Consider the following 18,978-nt stretch of genomic DNA (forward strand, 5'->3'; position numbering starts at 1 on the left):
GTCCCCATTGGGTTTCCAAGGCTGTATAACTAAGGCAACAGATTGCCTCATTCTTCTCCTGCAAAGAGGCTTGTAACTTAGTCCACCAATTAAGTTAGCATCCTAACATTAAGTCACTGTGCCACCATGATGTGCCTACTGCGGCAGTGTTGATTCTGATTCACAGTGACTTTCTGTAGATTTTCTGAGATTCTGAATGTTTATGGGAGGAGGTTGGTTATCTTTCTCCAACAGAACAGTTGGTGGACTCAAACCGCTGACCTTCTGATTAGCAGCATTAATACGCAACACATCAGAAGTCCTTCAGACAGGATTTTAGAGCTCATCAAATGTGTGATTAAATGACCTTGCTGCTATGTGAGCTACTCACCTTTATGAGACATACAACCCACAATGACCCATCAAGGCTGAAAAGGCCAGAGCAGAAAGGCTGTCAGGGCTCACATTCATCTTCTTTATGCCCTTTTTATTTCTTCTCAGTGAAGGATGGGACATTGGGTATTTGGTGATCGTGAGCACCTCAGATTTTAAGGTTGATGGTCCCCTGCTTTTAAAAATGTGGATGTTCATTGACATGTACAAATTTCCCATCTCGGTTTTCTTAGCCCAGTGAAGACTCTCATTATGTAGCACAAGGACTCAAGAAAACAAAACAAATGTTTCCAGAAAATTATGGCTTCATGAAAGCAGTGGAAACACATGGACGGAACCCATGGTCCAATCTGACCCTTATTCCTGTAACAACCTCAGAAACTACAGTTTTAAAATATACTCTTTGTTAGAGCTGCGATAAAAGGTTAGGAAGATGGGGTACCTTCAGATTATAAACGTTGAAGGGATTGAGATGGCTCAAGGAAAATATGAGTCAGTGTCACTTAGATTTTCTGACCTTTCTTAAAGTCTTTCTAGTGGCCTAGTAATAAGAAACTGTGCTGCAATCCCAAAGACACATGGTTCAACTCCATGAGCTGCTTTGCTAGAGAAGGATGGACAATCTCCTCCCATGTGATTAACTGCTTTTCAAAACCTGCTAGAGGGTCAGCTATGCATCGGTTCCAACTTGACAGTGCACAACAACAATAACAACAACAACAACAACAACAACAACAACAGTGCTTTAATTACCAAGGTAATATTGATGTGTTTAGAAGGTTAGTGATTTTTGAGAAAGTATATATTTTCTCTTATTAGTATTACTTATGGTTGCTAAAATGTGCTGTAGATGTTCAATCATTGTTAGATAAGTAAATTGGAAAGGATGTGTTCATAATTAAAAAAAAACTGAGTTCAAATTCTGCTTCTGTCAGCTTCTCTCTAAGCGATTTCTTAACTATTTCTTCTTCTCTGTATGGGTGTCTCTCTAAGAGTTAGTGTTGGAATGGAGAAAAATGTCACACAGGCAAATATTTTAAGAGCTACTTGTGCTGCTAACCCAAAGGCTTTGCCTCTTTGACAGTTCAAATATACCAGCAGCTCTTTGGGAGAAAGTTGGGCAGTCTCCTTCCATGTCATTTACAACCTCGGAAAGCCATTGGATGGTCAACTGTGAGTTGATTCCAACTCAACAACAATGAGTTTGAGTTTATGCATTGACTCTGTATGTGGGGCAAACATTTAAGCACTAGATTATTTACTAAAAGATTGGCAGTTCAGATTCACCCTGAGGTGCCTTGGGAGACAGGTTTGAGGGTCTGTTTCTGAAAGGCCACAGTCATGATGATCCTAGGACTCCAGCCCTTTTCTGTAATGCACACGTTGAGCTGTGAGTCAGGATAGCAGCTGAACACTTAACTGTGAGGGTCACCCAGGGAAGGAATAGATGTGCATGTATTTGGGGATAGGTGAAGTGCCTGGATTTTTGAGATCTGAAATTCAGGAACTAAAATATACTTATGTAACATGATATTCCTCATGATCCAAATTCAACATTGGATTTCTTACAATAGACATTCAGGATCTAGCTATTTGTTGATTGTTACTGTTGTTGTTATATGACGTTGAGTCATAAACAATCATAGTGACCCTATGAGTTAAAGATCTGAGCACTGTTCAAAGAGTTTCCGGAGGCAAGCCATTTCCTAAGTGGATGCCACTCCTACTTCCAACCTTGTTTTAATCAGGAAGCTCCATCAAACACTGTCCACCATGGGTAACCATTATCACATTTGGCACATCAGTGTCACAGTGTTTAGCATCACAGCAACCACGAGTTACCTCTGTACAGCAATGTGCAGACCAGTACTATACCTCGTAGAAGAATGTTTGAGCCAGGCCTGAGTTCTGCAGACTAAAATCACCCACCTTGGACTTGTTAGCATAACTTTCTGTCCATTAGGCCAACGTAGCTCTCTCTATGTTGTTGTTATTGTTGTTAAGTGCCGTGGAGTCGTAGACAACTCATAGTGACCCTATGAATGAAAGACCTGAGCACTGTTCATAAAGTTTCCAGAGGCAAGCCATTTCAGAAGTGAATGCCACTCCTCTTTCTAAGCTTGTTTTAATTGGGAAGCTCCACCAGATGTGGATAGAAGGGGGTAATTCTACAGATGCCTGGCTTTCTTGACTGATGTAGTAAATCAGATGATCCGCAATTAGACTGTAGGGAGGTGCACTTCAGTAGGACCTTAGCATGATTCTGTGGAGTGCTAATGTCTGAGAAGCCTCGCTTGGTTGCTCTATGAACCTCACTGGGTTCTTTGATTTCTGAAATTTGCAAATGGAACTCTGGAGACTTACCCTGATGAAGTTTACCTACAAAGCACTTTAGACCAGCAGAGTTATGCAGTGTGTGAGCCTATAATACCTAGCATAATAATCTTTATATTAAGATAGAATTATCCCATTTGGGGGAGAAGACTTCCAAATCTCCCTTCAACATGGTTGCATCCTCAAAGCATGAGCAAAATCGATTTGATGTGAAAGAACCTGGTTTTTAAAAAATTCTCATACAATCACAAGTAAATGACGTTCCTTAAGGGTGTAAATAGGGGTTCCTCACCTATACATGGAAAACTTTGCAACTTGAAGCCACACATTGATGCCATAGAAGAGAGATATATGTATAATTTATAAGTCTACATATTTAAGTAACCTATAGAATTATGTTTTACTGCAAAACACATAAGACCACCATTAGACAAAACAGTCTTCAAAGCAGCAAGACGGAGTCTCAGTAGAAGCTTTACACCATTCACATGCAGCTTCAACTAAGAGGCTAACCCAAGTGAAGACTTGACTCTCTCAGCAACCTTCTTGAAGGCACTTTTCACCTTCTTGTTCCTCAGGCTGTAGACCAGAGGGTTCAGCATGGGGATAATCATGGTGTAGAACACGGATGCTATTTTGTCTGTGCTCATGGAGTGGTTGGAGTTGGGCTGCAGATACATGAAGATGACTGTCCCGTAGAACATGGACACCGTGACAAGGTGGGAAGCACAGGTCGAATAGGCCTTCTTTCGCCCCTCAGCTGAACGCATTCTCAGGATAGCCACAAAAATCAACAGGTAAGAGTTTAAGACAACAAGGAGAGCAAAACCAACATCCGTAGCGGCTAAGATGAAGAGCACAATCTCATTAGTATGGATATCAGAGCAAGAGAGAGCCAGTACTGGGGGAATATCACAGAAAAAGTGATTTACCATGTTGGAACGGCAAAAAGAGAGCCGGAAAGTGAGGGCGACGTGTACGGAAGACTTGGCAAATCCACAGACGTAGGAACTAATGGCCAGGAGGTTACACACAGTGCTTGTCATGATGGTGGTATAATGCAGGGGTTTACACACTGCTGCGTAGCGATCAAAGGCCATTGCGGCCAGAAGGTAATTTTCACTAATGTCCAAGGCTATAAAGAAGAACATCTGGGCGGCACAGTCATTGTAGGAGATGATCTTGTTTCCCGTGAGGAAACTTGCTATCACCTTGGGAGTGACAGATGAAGCGTAAACAAAGTCAGCCAAGGAGAGGTGACTGAGGAAAAAGTACATGGGCGTGTGGAGATGAGGGTCTAAAGCAATTATGACGATCATCCCGAGGTTCCCAACCACAGTGACAAAGTAAATGAGGATAAAGATCAGCAGTAAAGGGACTCTCAGCGCTGGGACATCTGTTAATCCTACAAGAATGAATTCCGTCACCTCTGACTTGTTCTCCATCAGTGTTGTTGGAGAACCATCAAGTGAGGCGCCTATTCCAAGAAGAGAAAGCATAAGATAATGATACTTGAACACTACCAAGAAAATTGAAGTGTGTTAAAGTCTTTTGCTCACACGTGCCACTTTCCTGGTTAGGGAAGGAGCCTGTGTATAAGAAGGTGCCCTAAATCTGAGCAGAGGAGGGGGAAATGTGGTCATTTACCTGAAAGTGACATGGAAAGATACTAGATAGTCTCGTATGACTGTGGCTGTTACAGGGAACTTTATAATGACTTTGAAGCACCTTTCACTTTGCTTGCAGTATAACAGAATTGGGAGGACGTTTTACACTATACCTGACGGACCCTTTTATTTACTTATCTTGCCTTGCAAGTGTTCTTATTCCTTGCTATATTGTAGCTCTCTGGTGCTAAAGCAAATGTGATGGCTCTCTTTTAAAATTCATCATTGGCTCTGAGGGAAAAATGTGGGCAATTTTCTGTACTTTTCACCTTCCAAAACCTGTTGGAGTTCAGCAATGAGCCAGAGTTTACACTATAGCAATGAGTAGATGGTGTTTATGAAATGACTCTTTTTCTTCAGATGGAAATAAGTTTTCATTTTAAGGTGGATAAATGCAATAATTTGTATTATATCAAGTACTCAATAGTTTTAGCTACTATTATTACTGTTACTACTATTAATGATATTCAACAAGATATGGTGTGAGTCATGTATAAAAACCATGACATGATAAGTACACTAGTATATGGAGGAAATTATAGATGCTATTAATTAGTATGATTCATCACACAAACAAAATCTCACTGAATATTCCAGTAACTAAATAAGAAAAATATAAACAATCTAATTTAAAAAATGCATTATTTGTTCTTTTGTGACTGAGATATTTCTCTCAGCATAATGTCCTCCAGGGTCACTCATGTTGCATAATGTTTTAGAAGTTCATTGTTTTTCAGTGCTGCATAGTATTCCATTGTGTGAATATACCATGGCTTTTATATCCATTCGATTACTGATGGACTTTTGGGTCACTCCCATCTCTTTCCTATTGTGAATAATATAGTCATAAACATGGGTGGGCATACATCTGTTTGAATCATGGCTCTGGTTTCTTTAGGGTATATTCCTAGGAGTGGAATTGCTGGGTCAAATGGTAGTTCTATTTCCAACTTTTTGAGAAAACACCAGACTGCCTCCCATGGTGGTTGCATCATTTTACACTTTCACCAGCAGTGAAGGGTTCCAATCTCTCCACAACCTTGCCAGCATTTGTTGTTTGCTACTTTGTTGAACTTTGCTGTTGTTACTGGAGTGAGATGGTGCATAACACCACGGCTCTAAAGCAGGACTGACATTAGTTTTAGGGGGAAACGAGGAAAAGAGTGGATAGCTAATGAACACTGCACTGGAAGAGATGAAAGAAAGGACTGTTTTAGAAGGAATATATGATCAGGCATTATATATGTGATTACAGTCCAGAGTAAAGAGTGCATTGCAGATAGACTGGGAAAGGGGGGAGGGAAAAGCATGGAGGAAACTGTGCAACAATGAATGAATATCTGAAAGCTCCCAAACAAACCTAAAGTGAGCTGGGGGAAGAAAAAGAGAGGAGTAGGAAGGGAAATGTGCAACAACGAATTAATAAAAATCCAACTTTTGTGTCAACTTTCGTTAAAATCACAATTAAAAATAGATATAACTTTAAGAAATGAATTATTATTGTTGTGTGCCATTGAATCAACACAGACCCTTAGATGATCCTTCATGGGGTTTTCAGAGGCTAGAAAACACATGGAAGAAGACCGCTCATCTTTCTTTCAAGGGGAAGCTGATGGACTTGAATTATGTGCCTTTGGAATTGCAGGGAATTTTCTTACCATGAAGAGGGTGAAACTGGGCTGCTTCTTGGAGGCAAGGATTCTGAAGCTTCGTCTGGCATACTCTGGGCATGTTGCAAGCAGGGACCAGTCCTTGGAGAGGGACATCATGCCTGGGCGGGTAGAGGGACAGTGCAGGAGAGGAAGATCCTTGATGAGATGGATCGATTCAGTGATTGAGGTAAGGGGAGTTGGTGTGTCAGAGACAGTGAGATTGGCACAGGATAGAGCGGGTTTAGGGCTCTTGTACATAGGGTAGCTATAAGTCACAAATGACTCAATGGCACAAAACAACAACAACAACAACCAGAAATATGGAAGACTCTTCACCAAAGAAGATACTCAGATGAGCAACAAGCACAGGAAAAAGATGGTAATTTCTATATATAATAGTTGAAAGTCAAAATAGCCATGAGGCATCATCTCACCCCAACAACTACAAAGTTTAACAGGACAGCAAACAACAAATTTTGATAAGGATGTGGAGAGATTGGAACTCCCATGCACAGCTCCTGGGAAGGTTAAATGGTTCAACCATTATGGAAGGCAGTGCGATGCTTCTTCAATATTGTTAAAAGTAAAAATAGCATACGATCCAACTATTCCATTATGGGAATATACTCTAAATAAATCAGAGCAGTTACACAAACAGAGGTTTACACACCCATATTTATTGTGGCATCATCCACAATAGTAAAGAAACGGACCAGCCAATGCCAATCAATAGATGAGTGGACAGAGAAATGGTGGTAATTCACAAAATGGAGTATTAGACAGCACTGAAAAATACTCAACTAGTAAAACACTACACAGCATAGATGTGCGTGGAGGACATAATAGTGAGTGAAATAACTTGGAAATGCACACACACATCTCATGTAATACCACTGTTATAAAAACAGGATGACTGGGGTGGGGAAAAGAGTCTAGGAAAAGAATGGATAGATAATTCCTCTATTGGAGTAGGCAAAATAAAGGTAAATATGCAACATTTTCTTATTACAGTCAACTATGCGGAACAGGCCATACACTATGGATTAGCTAAGGGTAACGGAGGAAGGAAATGGAAACATAAACAGAGAAGATGGATATGTTGCTGTTTCTGCCTCTGGAAACTCTATGAACTTGGAGAAACAATGAAAACATACAAGTGTTCAGTTCTTTTTTTCATAGGGTCACTATGAGTTGTCTATGACTTGACAACATTTAACAACAACACAACAACAAGGGAGGAAGAAAAGGGAAACATTAGTAAACAGAGAAGATGGATATAGGGAATGGGATATACAATAAGAGTACGTTCAGACATTGTAATAAGTTAATTGCTTAAAATAATGGTAATCCTTGCCTATGAATGATCATCGGGGGGAAAAAATCCAATGAGATTTATAAAGTTTCACTCAAATAAAATAGATTTTTAAAACAGTTAATTATATAATGTAGAACATAAAAAATAATCAGGAGATCTGAGCCATCCCTTCTTAGCTATTTCAGTTATTAATATTGAAAGTGAAGAATCCGATGTCACCAAAGAGAATAAATAAAAATTGAGATCCCCAAAGAGATTTTGGCCCTGTTATAATTTCTGACATTCAAAAAGAGAAGTAGGATGAAGAACAAGCAAAGCTGTCTTCAAGGAGATGTAATCAGAATGCTCCTTACGGGCAAAGATGATGAAACTCCATCTCATTCACATTGGGCGTCTTTTTAGGGGAATCAGTCTTTAGAAAGAGAGCGAGATCATACTGGGGAAAATAGATGGTAAACAAACGAGAGAAAGACCCTCAGCAAGATGGACTGACACAGTGACGACCACAATGGACTTGAGCAGGACAGAGGATGGCACAGGAAATGGCAACGCTCAGATCTATTGTTCATAGGGTCACTATGAGTCAAAGTCTAGTGGATGATAATAACAACAACATCCCTCATACCATGTTATTAAGCTGGGTTTAGAAGAGGCTGGGACACTAGAGACATCATAGCCAATATCAGATGGGTCTTGGCTGAGAGCAGAGAGTCCAGAGGAATGACTGACTATCTTGTGTTTCATTGACTACGTGAAGGTATCTCACTATGTTGACCACAACTAAGTGTGACTAACCGTGGCAAGAATGGGAACCCCAGAACACCTGTTTGTGCTCGTGTGGAACCTATACCTAGACCAGGATGCAGTCATCAGAACAGAGCAGGGAAAGACCCCATAGTTCAAAATTGGGACAGGAGTACATCAGGGATGTGTCTTATCTCCATACCTTTTCAATTTATATGCAGAACAGATAATTCAGGAGCTTAGACTTTAAAAGGAGAAATGTGGCATTAGGATTGGAGGAAGATTCAACAAAAACCTGCATTATGCAGATGACACAATCTTGCTTGCCGAAAATCAGGAGAGTCTGAAGTGTTTGCTGCAGGAGGTCGAAGACTGTCGTCTTCAGTGTGGATTGAAGCTCAACATCAAGAAGAATCTTTTTCTCACTTCTGGACCAATTGGCAGCACCATGATAGATGGAGAAGAGATTGAGATTGTTAACAATTTTAGCTTGTTTGGTTCCACAATCAACACTCTGGGCACCAGCAGTCAGAAAACCAAAAGACAAATTGCATTGGGAAAAATCTGCTGTCAGGGGCCTCTCTAGAGAGCTAAAGGATAATTATGTCAGTCTGGAGACTAAGGTGCACCTGATCCAGGCCATAGTCTTGCATGCTATACATCAGAGAGTTGAGCAATTACTAAGAATGACAGAAGTATCTATGCTTTTCAGTTTTGATGCTGGAGAAGAGTGTTGAATATTCCATACTGCAAGAGAATAAACAGTTTTGTCCTGGAAAGGCTGAAACCAAGTTGCTCCTTAGAGGTGAGGATTTTGAAGCTCTCTCTCGCATACTTTTGGGCATGTTGCCAGGAGGGACCAGTCCTTGGAGAAGGACATCATGCTTTGAATGGTGGAGGGACAGCACAAGTGGATAAGATATATTGTCACAGTCACTGGGATAATGCTGTTAGGTATGTCAGAGATAGTGAGATTGGCTCACAGTAGGGCAGGTTTCAGAATAATCGTGAAGGTGACTCCGTGGCACATAACAACAACAGCAGCAACAATTACATGCAGTAAGGAGACAGTCTTTGCTGTTAAGTGCTTTTGAGTCAACTACTACTTTCTAAGACATACTTTGTTGTCCTTTTTAAGTCCACGGAATATTCAGCACTCTTATAACTTAGAGGCATTGATTCTTCTTTTGTCATAATATTCATTGTCCAGCTTTCAGATGTACAATAAGTTATTGAACACATTATGACTTAGATCAGGTGCCCCTTACTCTTCAAACTGACATCTCTATTCTTCTCCACTTTGGAAAGGTCCTTGATAGTAGACTTTCCCAGTGAAAAACATTTTGTTTTTCTTGTTTTGTTTTTGTTTTCATTTTCTGGATGCCAGTGCCAAGGGTGTTGACTGTGGATCCTAGCAGGATGAAGTCATTGACAATTTATAGCTCTTCTCCGTCTATCATGATGTTTTATGCTGCCTGCTGGTGAGGAATTTTGTTTTCTTGATATTAAGATGTAACCTCTCTGGTGATTTGAATCCGTCAGCAACTCCAGAGCAGGAAGATGGACAATCCCCACCCATGTGATACAGCCTCGGAAAATGCAATGGAGGGTCAGAATAAGTTGGTTTGTATCTAATGGCAACGTTGTTTTTGTACCATAGAGTTGGGAACTGACTCCTGGCTGACCCTCCAGGGGGTTTTCAGAAGCAGTAAATCCCATAGGAGGAGACTGCCCATCTTTTTCTAGTGGTGTAGTTGGTGGATTTGAACAGTGAGCCTTTGAGTTGGCAATGCAACTACCTTTATCTCGAAGCCAATGAGTAAGTGATAAAATGAATGAAGTAGTCCCTAGGTGGTATAAACAGTTAAGTGCTCATCAATGAATTTAAAAAAATATGGTGATTTGAACACACACAGAGCAGCTTACGAGAAAGCCTTAGCGACCTGTTAAAGATTACAGTTATGACACCCTATAGGGAGCACAGATCTACTCCAATGCACGGGGTCTTGGCATGAGTTGCAGCTTGGCACAAGGACAGCAGTTAGTGGTAGTGTTGGTTCTTGTTAGGTACCATCATGTGGTTTTCAACACATGATGTTTTTGCTGTGTCCTTTAGAGTCAGAACTGAGTCTTTTCCTCCAGTGAGTAGGATAAAGAGCAGACAAAGCTGTCATGAAGGAAATGCAACCAGCATGCTCCTTAGAGGCAAAGATGGTGAAATTTCACCTCGCTTTAGGCTTGTTTTCAGGGAGGGAGGGAGAGAGAGAGAGAGAGAGCGCAAAGCGCTTGAGAGAGCCAGAGAGAGTGCGAGCATGCAATCATACTGGGTCAGCAAAAGAGAGAAAGACTCTCAACAAGGCAGATTGACACAGTGACTACCAAATGGGCTTGTGTAGGACAGAGACTGTGCGGATGACACAAGATAGGGCGAGGTTTAGATCTGTTGTTGATAAGGTCACTGTAAGTCATAGTCAACTGGACGGCAAAACCAACATCATCCCTTGTATTATTTCATTACATGCAGTAGGGAGACTGAGTCTCTGTGTTGAGACTGAGTCTCTGTGTCTCTGAATAAAATATTCTTTAATTCTAACCACTGATATGAGGTTGTGAGCATATACATCTGAGCTACAAGGAGCAGTGTGTCAGCATTAAAAATGCTAGTACTAAGAGTTAGGTCTAGTGGTAAGAAACTGCACTGCAATCCCAAAGGCTTGAGGTTCAAATCTCCCAGTTGCTCTCTAAGAGAATGGTGTACAATCTCCTCTTGTGCAATTTACTGTCTCTGAAAACCCACTGAGGGGTCAGCTATGGGTCAGTTCTGACTCAACTGTGTACATTATCAACAACAACACTAAGAATGAGGTGACAATTGGTAACAATATGTCCTTGATCTAGTCATTTAGGTTTCATTTTCCTCATTTGCAGAATAAAATGGGAGGCTCTTTTAAACACCAATCAACCTCTAATAGCCTGTATTTTTACATTTTCCTATTACTTACTTGTTTTCTAGGAATAAGCTAATGAGGTCCCAAAGGTGTAGGTATAGATTCTCTTCATTCTCAAGTTTTCCACCTGAAGTCCATATATAGAAAAGCATACTGCTGCAGACACTCTGTCCTCACTCCTGCAGCTTGAGGTTGTGGAACCGAATCTGGGTTTGTGGTCCTGTAAATATCAGGGCAAGAAAAGTTGACCTGTTTATACTAATCACCTGGGAAATATCTGATGTCAAGTGGTTAAATTTCTCAAGAGGCTTCTGATCCCAAATTGGCCTTTCAAATCTGAACTCAACTAGGAATTCTGGCAGCCAATTCTTATAATGAAGGAATGGATGCTTAATGATGAAATCATTCGAGATAACAGCCTCCAATAATACCAGTAGCGTCACCACAGGTGATTTGAGTACCAAAAGTAAACATTTCGCTGACGTCTATGGATTATCAAGAGTTCGTGTAAACATTTTTGTATCTAGTTCTTTCTCAGAGGTCTGTAGTCTTGAAGTTATTTACACTTTTGCTTGTTATTAATCATACAAATTGTATAAAGATTTTGTATTGTTGTTTTTAATGTGCCGTGAGTCTACTATGACTCATAGTGACACTATCAATAATAGTTCTTACTCTTGCCCTATCCTGAGCCAACCTAATTGTCTCTGGCATACCTGAACCCATTACCACAGTTATTGTGTCACTCCATCTCATCTAGGGTCTTCCTCTACTGGGCTGACCCTTTACCCTTCGAAGCATGATGTTCTTCTTCAATGACTGATCCCTCTGGAATACGTGCCCAAATCATGTGAGATGAAGCTTCAGAATACTTGCTTCCAGGGGGAAAAACTGGTTTCATATTTTTCAGGACAGTCCTAATTGTTCTCCTGGCAGTCCATGGTCTGCTCAGTGCTCCAGCACCACATCTGAAGTCATCAATTCTTCTTCTGTTGTACTTATCCTTTGCTTGGTTCTCAGATGCATAGTAAGTAATTGAGAAGATAATGGCCTAGATCAGGTGCACTTTAATCTCTAAAGTGACATTTTTGTTCTTTAGCACTCTGGAGAGATCCTTGACAACAGATTTTCCCAGTGTAACTCATCTTTTGATTTCCTGACTGGTGATGCCAAGGTTGTTGATTGTGGATCCAAGCAAGAGAGAAATTGCTGATCCATTTTGTTAACCTGAGCTCATTTTTTTTTTTTAAACGTATCAAATTGTATGTCCCTACTAACTACGCTTAGGGTTCTTTGGTGGCTTAGTTGTAAAGATTTTTGCTGTCAACCTTAAGGCATGAGATTCTAATCCACTAGCTATTCTGCAGAAGACAATCACTTCTTGTTTGATTTACTGCCTCAGAAAACCCACTGAAAGGTCAGGTATGAACTGCTTCTGACTTAACCATACATAACAACCACTACAACCAACTATGTCTAATATACTATTGTTGTTGTTAGGTGCTGTCTAGTTGAGTATGACTCACAGTGACCCTTTGAATAAGATATTTGAACCCTGTTATATCCTGCACCATCCTCACACTTCTGACACACAAGAGCCCATTGCAGCAGTCACTGAGAGGAAGACACTCAATGAGATGGATTAATATAGTGACTGAAACAATAGGTTTAAGCACAGCAGATACTGGGAGGATGGAGTAGGATTGGGCATGGTTTGACCTGTTACACACAAAGTTGCTATGAGCTGCAGTTGACGTGATGGTATCTAAAAACAGCAACAATCACATCCATGATAAAACATGACTATAGGTGTTATAGCTTATTTGAAAACTATACATATAAATAGGCATATTTAACTATATTGCCACAGTTGAAGCATGCCCAGTGTATTTTAAGCAGAAGACTTTCTGAAAACAGTAATTGTGAGTTGTGACATGGAAATGAAAGAAATAATAATGATGACTACTTATTATTGCAGCAAAAGTTTTGCCTGCAAGAAAATTCTTCTAAACTGTTTGTATAACACCATAAATTCATTTAGAGACTCTGAGGCAGGTGCTATTAATATCTTAATTTTGCTTAGAAACCCAAACCAAAACAAATAAACAAACAGAAAAAAACCTCTGTTGTTGGTAGAAATGGGATTTGAACCCTACACGCATGGCTTAAAATTCATAACACTTATCTCAAAATAACCGGCCACAATATTGAATCCATGTTTCTTTAGGAGACATCTGGTGGTAAACCAAAGGCAGTATCCATCTCTTGCTTTGAGCCCACCAGTGGCTCTGAGGGAGACAAATGGACAATCTCTTTCTGCAATTTACAGCCTTAAAATAGAAGTTTGAGGGTCCACTGTGAGCCAATTTCATTTTAAGGCTGTTATTCTAAAATTTTTTAAATGTTTCCTTATCGACAGAAGGAAATGGCAAATTTTAACCTTTTAAAATGTTAAATGCACTAAATTTATAGTATAGCAAGTATTCAATAGTTTAAGTTATTATTATTATTATTAAGATTAATGCTGCTTAAACGAGGCAAGGTGTGCCGCATGGATAAAGGCATGAACTGACGAGCTCAGTGGTATATGAGGAGCCTACGATTCATCGCACAAGAAAATATCAGGGGCTACTGTGTAACAGTAATTTGTAGAAATAAAACAGATATGATTAAGCTCTATAAGAGAATTGGAGGAGGGAATATGGAGGAAATTATAGAGATAATACAACCATTTAGAAGAAGCATTTAAGATGGTCATTTGACCATATGTAATGCAAGAATGTACTTTTTCCCAATTGTTGAAATAATTGTCATTTAATCATCAGCAACTTAGATGAGCTTTAATTATCTGTGAAATATCATATTCATATACCTCTGTACTTATTGCAACATACTATAAAGACAAAATTTAGACTTAAAAATATATTTTATATGTATATATACATGAATCCCGCTAACCAATGCCTCCCATACAATGCCATTTCTAGTTTCTTTTCTCTATTTCTCATTTTCCTCCTTGATGACTTTGCAAATGTGCCAACTCTGTGTCAGGATGTTGTATTACAAAATGAATATCACAACTAATGACTTTTTAACAAGGATAGAGACAGCAAGTTCTTAAAAGTATTCTCCCAAAACAATAGGTACTAGAATAAGAGTGTCTCTAAAACATAATTGAAATCATTATGACAGTGCCAAGAATTTTCCAGAACAACCTAATGACCATAAAGTTACTTCCATGCTTACCAATTGTCTGTGCTTGTTTGAAATTTTAGGTTGACTCTGAAGATATTAAAGTGTGTCTTTATTTATTTAATTTTTAAAGAAAATTTAATTTCCATATTATGTTGATCTCTAAACAGTGGCTAATATATTAATCAACTTCATTTATACTGCATGTGAACAGATACAAAGAGTTCCCTTTAACTCCAAGAATTCAGAGGAACTAAAAATAAGAGTTAGGGTAGCTGTACTAAATACAAGAACAATTTTAATTCTAATTCTATTGACAACCATTTTGGTATAGGGCTGCCGTAAAACAGGCCATTCCTTAACTCATAAAATACAACCTTTTTTCTGACACCTTAATAGGGTGTCATCAAGCACTAATGTGACATGGAATATAAAAGTTATTTTTAAATTTTAAAATAGCAATAATTTTCATAAAAACAGGTAATTGAGCCATCTTTTCCTGGTTATTGAAAGGGTTTGGGCCGGTAAAACTTAAAGTTCAATGTTTGATGTTACCAAAGAAAATGAAATCTCCAAAGAGATGCTAGCATTGTTGCAACCTCTGAAATTCAGAAAGAGAAGTATATGAGCACATTTTCAGGAGCAATTGATCCTTAAAGAAAAACATCAATACTTTATGTAAAGGAAATCATGCAGTCTTATTCTTTAGAATCTTGGTTCTCAGTTACTTATTTAATAATAAAATATATACCTAACTACTGCAGACCATGTGTTTGGCTATTTCCCCCTTTGTTTTACAACTAAGGTGATAAATCTTTCTGTCTTCTCTGCACAGTAACCTGTGATTCCCCAGGATGGGCAATCTCCTCCCATGTGAAAACCTGCTGGAGAGTCAGATAAGTGTGGGTTCCAATTCTATGGTACACAGTAACAAGAAGAATTGTTATTGTTGTTGTTGTTATGTGCCGTCGAGTCGTTTGTGACTCATAGCGATCCTATGTACAACAGCCCTAAACTCCGCTCTGTCCTGTGCCAATCGCACTGTCTCTGACACTCCCAACCCAATTATCCCAGTCACTGAATCAATCCACCTCATAGAGGGCCTTCCTCTCCTGCGCCGTCCCTCCACCCTCCCAAGCATGATGTCCCTCTCCAGGGACCGGTCCCTCCTCACAACATGTCCTAAGTATGTTAGACGGAGCCTCAGAATCTTTGCCTCCAAGGAACCACCTGGTTTAACCCTTTGCAGGACAAATCTGTTTGTTTTCCTAGCAGTCCATGGTATTCTCAATACTCTTCTCCAGCACCACAACTCAAAGGCATCAATTCTCCTTCTATCCTCCCTGGTCATTGTCCAACTCTCTGATGCATAACAAGTGATTGAATTATCATGTCTTTATTTTTTAATTGTTGTTGGAAATACAGTAAAACATACATAAATTCAATGATTTCTCTATGGACAATTCAACAATATTTATTCTTCAAATTCTGTAACCATTTCCACTCTCCTTTCTTGAATTATTCCTTCACTGTTAACATAAACAAACTGCTAACTAGCCTTTCTATCCATTATTTTAAGTCATTTTTTGTAATTTTTATCCCATTTATATAGTGTTGTTTGTATTATGTTTTTTGTTGTTTTTTTTTTAAGAAAGGTGCAATACTCAGAGCCAACACTTAAGGGTATATCTTTGTTTAAGGCTTATGCATTATTTCAAGGCAGTAGTTTGAGGGGTTCATCTAGCCTCAATGTATAGATTGAGAAGTTATGGTACATTCACATGATGGAATACTATGCAGCACCCAGGAGCAATGACTTTGTAATTTACTACCTAACTTTGAAGGAACTGGAAAGAATGTTACTGAGTGAACTAACTCAGTCTCATAAGAACAAATATTGTATAAGAGCATGATTGTAGAACTAGTACGAGGATCTACACAGGGAAGGGTGAAAGCAGAGGGGTGATGATGGGTGTGTAGGGGGTTTATTCATAGAGTCTTACTATTTGGGGGTGTGTGTGTGTATGTGAAGGAAGTGGGAAAGATCCAGTGTGAAAAACAATGTATTCAAACTTTGTAAATAAACCAATGTAAAATAAATTTTTTAAATAATGCTTTCTTACAACTTAAAAAAAAAGTACATATTCTACAAGAATTTGAAATTCTACTTAGATTCCACAATTTGAGCCAAAATTTTTCTATAGAATCTTTTTTCAAAGCATTCAGTAATGATAGTTAGAGGTACTAATTAGTTCTTCTGGTCACTTCTTTATTAATAAAATCATCCAGTCTAATACAAAAGGGTGAGCATATTTATTATATGATTATTAATCCCAGTTCTATAATTTATTGCATTATGGACTTGGTCAAGTAATTTAGTCTCTCTAGTTTATCACTTATATAAAAATGGAATAATAACATTGCATAACTCTTACAGAATAGTCACAAAGAAGAATTACATAATGCATGTACAAAAATTAATGCAATGTCTAACGTATCATGAGAGACTAATAAATTTGAGTAAAAAATTGGTCATTGAATACATGAATACTAGGGAAAAAAGGCAGTGTCTTCTGGTTCCTTTATGATTACAGTCAAGAAAATAATGTGAAAAAACTCTTAATGGTCGAAGAGTTTGAATCAGCTTGATGCCAACATGTTAAAATTGTGATATGTGGAATAAATATTCATTGCTGCTGTTAGGTACTATTTTTATGTGTCCTTGAGTCAATTAATAGTCATAGTGATCCTGTGAATAACAACTCTGAATCTTACCCTACCTTGTGCCATTCTCACCATCTCTGACATACTTGATCCCATTATTACAGCTACTGTGTCAATCTATCTTGTTGAAAGTCTTCCAGTCTTTTGCTGACCCTCCAACTTTCCAAGCATTATCTCCTTTTCCAAGGACTGACCGCTTCTAACAAAAATCCCAAAGTAGCTAAAATGAAGCTGCCTTATCTTTGCCTGCAAGAAGTACTCTGGTTGCACTATCTCCAAGACGTATTTGTCTATACTTTTGGCAGTCCATTGGATATTCAGTCCTCTTCTCTAAGACCATATCTCAAAGGCATTGATTCTTCTGTCATTTTTAGTCAATGTTCAACTTTCAAATGCATAGCAAGTAATTGAAAAGACCATGGTTTGGTGCACAGTGGTCTTTAAACTGATAACATTGTATCTTAGCACTTTGGAAGTAGCATACGATCAAAACCCATAATACCAGACTCTTCTATGTAATATAGTATTTGATGAAATAATTATTCCTTAGTGGTACATAGATTTTCAGTGTATGGATGTGCCACAATTTCTCAATCCATTCCTTTGTTGATGAGCACTTAGGCCATTTCCATTTTCTTATTATTGTGAATAATGCTGTTTAGAACATAGGTGTACATTTTTCTATTTGTGCTGAGTGAAAGAACTCAAATAAGAATAAATATTGCATATAATTTTTAGTTTGAAAAATGGTTTTAATTCTTGCTATTGATCATTCAAGATGGGCAATCTCCTTTCATTAAGATTTCATTTCTTTGAGATAGTATACAAATAAAGAGAATATAAAATAAGGTATTAGAAAAGTAAAGCTCTCAATTGGTATTAAATCTTAACATCAAATACATAAAATCCTCATAATTGGACCAATAGATAACATCATGCTGTTGTTGTTAGCTGCCATCGGGCTGCCTATGACTCATTGAAGTCATCAGTGATTTCATTTTAACTTGATCCACAATCAATACCCATAATAGTAACAGTCAAGAAATCAAAAGACATGTTGTACTGGGAAAATCTGCTGTCAAAGACCTCTTCAACAAAGATTAATAGCAACCATGGTTTTTTCATTTGCTTCCTATGCATCTGAAAGTTTAAGAATGAATAAGGATGCCTTTAAATTGTGATGCTGTCAAAGAATACTTAACATACCATGAATACCCAAAAGAATGGCGGATCCAACCAGGGTTTACTTTAGAAGCAAGTATGGTGAAACTTCATCTCAAATAATTAGGGCATGTCTTTGTCATCAAGGGCCAGCCAGTCCTTTCACAAAGAAATCATGCTGGGGAAAAAAGGAAAGTTAGAGAAAGAGAGGTGACCCCTGACAAAATGGATTGATAGTGACTACAACAAGAATATTGAACACACCAGAGATCATGAAAATGGCACAGGACAGGGCTGGGTTCAGATGAGGAGTTCTTAAAGTTACTATGAGTCATAGGAGTCTTGACCACACATAATAACAATACTAACAAAGTGGAAAGAAAATATCTTCATAAGCAACACATATTTCTCTACGTTTTGAAGTCAGACTGTTTTTTCAACTAGAGAAACAGAAAAGATTAGACATGAGTTTCTATTCTCCCAGTCAGCAATTTTAATTAAAACTAATCATTCCAACTTTATTGAACACATTCCCATGCCTCTGTGTCAGTGAACACAAAAGATCCTTCCCTGTGCTTCTAGTCAGAGATGTGTGTGTGCCTGATTTGACCCATATGCTTACATTGGCATGTGGCAGAGAATAAATATGTGAATGTCAAATGCCATTATAAATTTTCTTTTTAACGCAAACCCTCAATGTATGTAGTTTGGCTTCAGCCATTCTCATTACTATTACTATTCAGAGTATTTGGAAGCAGATCCACTTACTAAGCAAAATGCTCCCAGAAACTCTATGAACTTTGATAAATGTCGATAGTTGTAGAGGGGCTTCAGGCCTTTTGCTCATAATGTCAGTATGAGTCGTGCTC

At 38.6% G+C, this 18,978-nt stretch overlaps 1 protein-coding gene across 1 annotated transcript; it reads right to left on the minus strand.

Moving 5' to 3' along the window:
- Positions 1–3,206: 3,206 nt before the first annotated feature.
- On the minus strand, positions 3,207–4,151 carry LOC102868628 (olfactory receptor 5B12-like). Its single transcript, XM_006900462.1, has one exon. It carries the CDS (start codon positions 4,149–4,151, stop codon positions 3,207–3,209), a length of 945 nt encoding a protein of 314 aa, XP_006900524.1.
- Positions 4,152–18,978: the final 14,827 nt, after the last annotated feature.

Source organism: Elephantulus edwardii, unplaced genomic scaffold (genome assembly GCF_000299155.1).
Source record: "Elephantulus edwardii isolate Elephantulus edwardi_28Jun2011 unplaced genomic scaffold, EleEdw1.0 scaffold00284, whole genome shotgun sequence".
Lineage (NCBI taxonomy): Eukaryota > Metazoa > Chordata > Mammalia > Macroscelidea > Macroscelididae > Elephantulus > Elephantulus edwardii.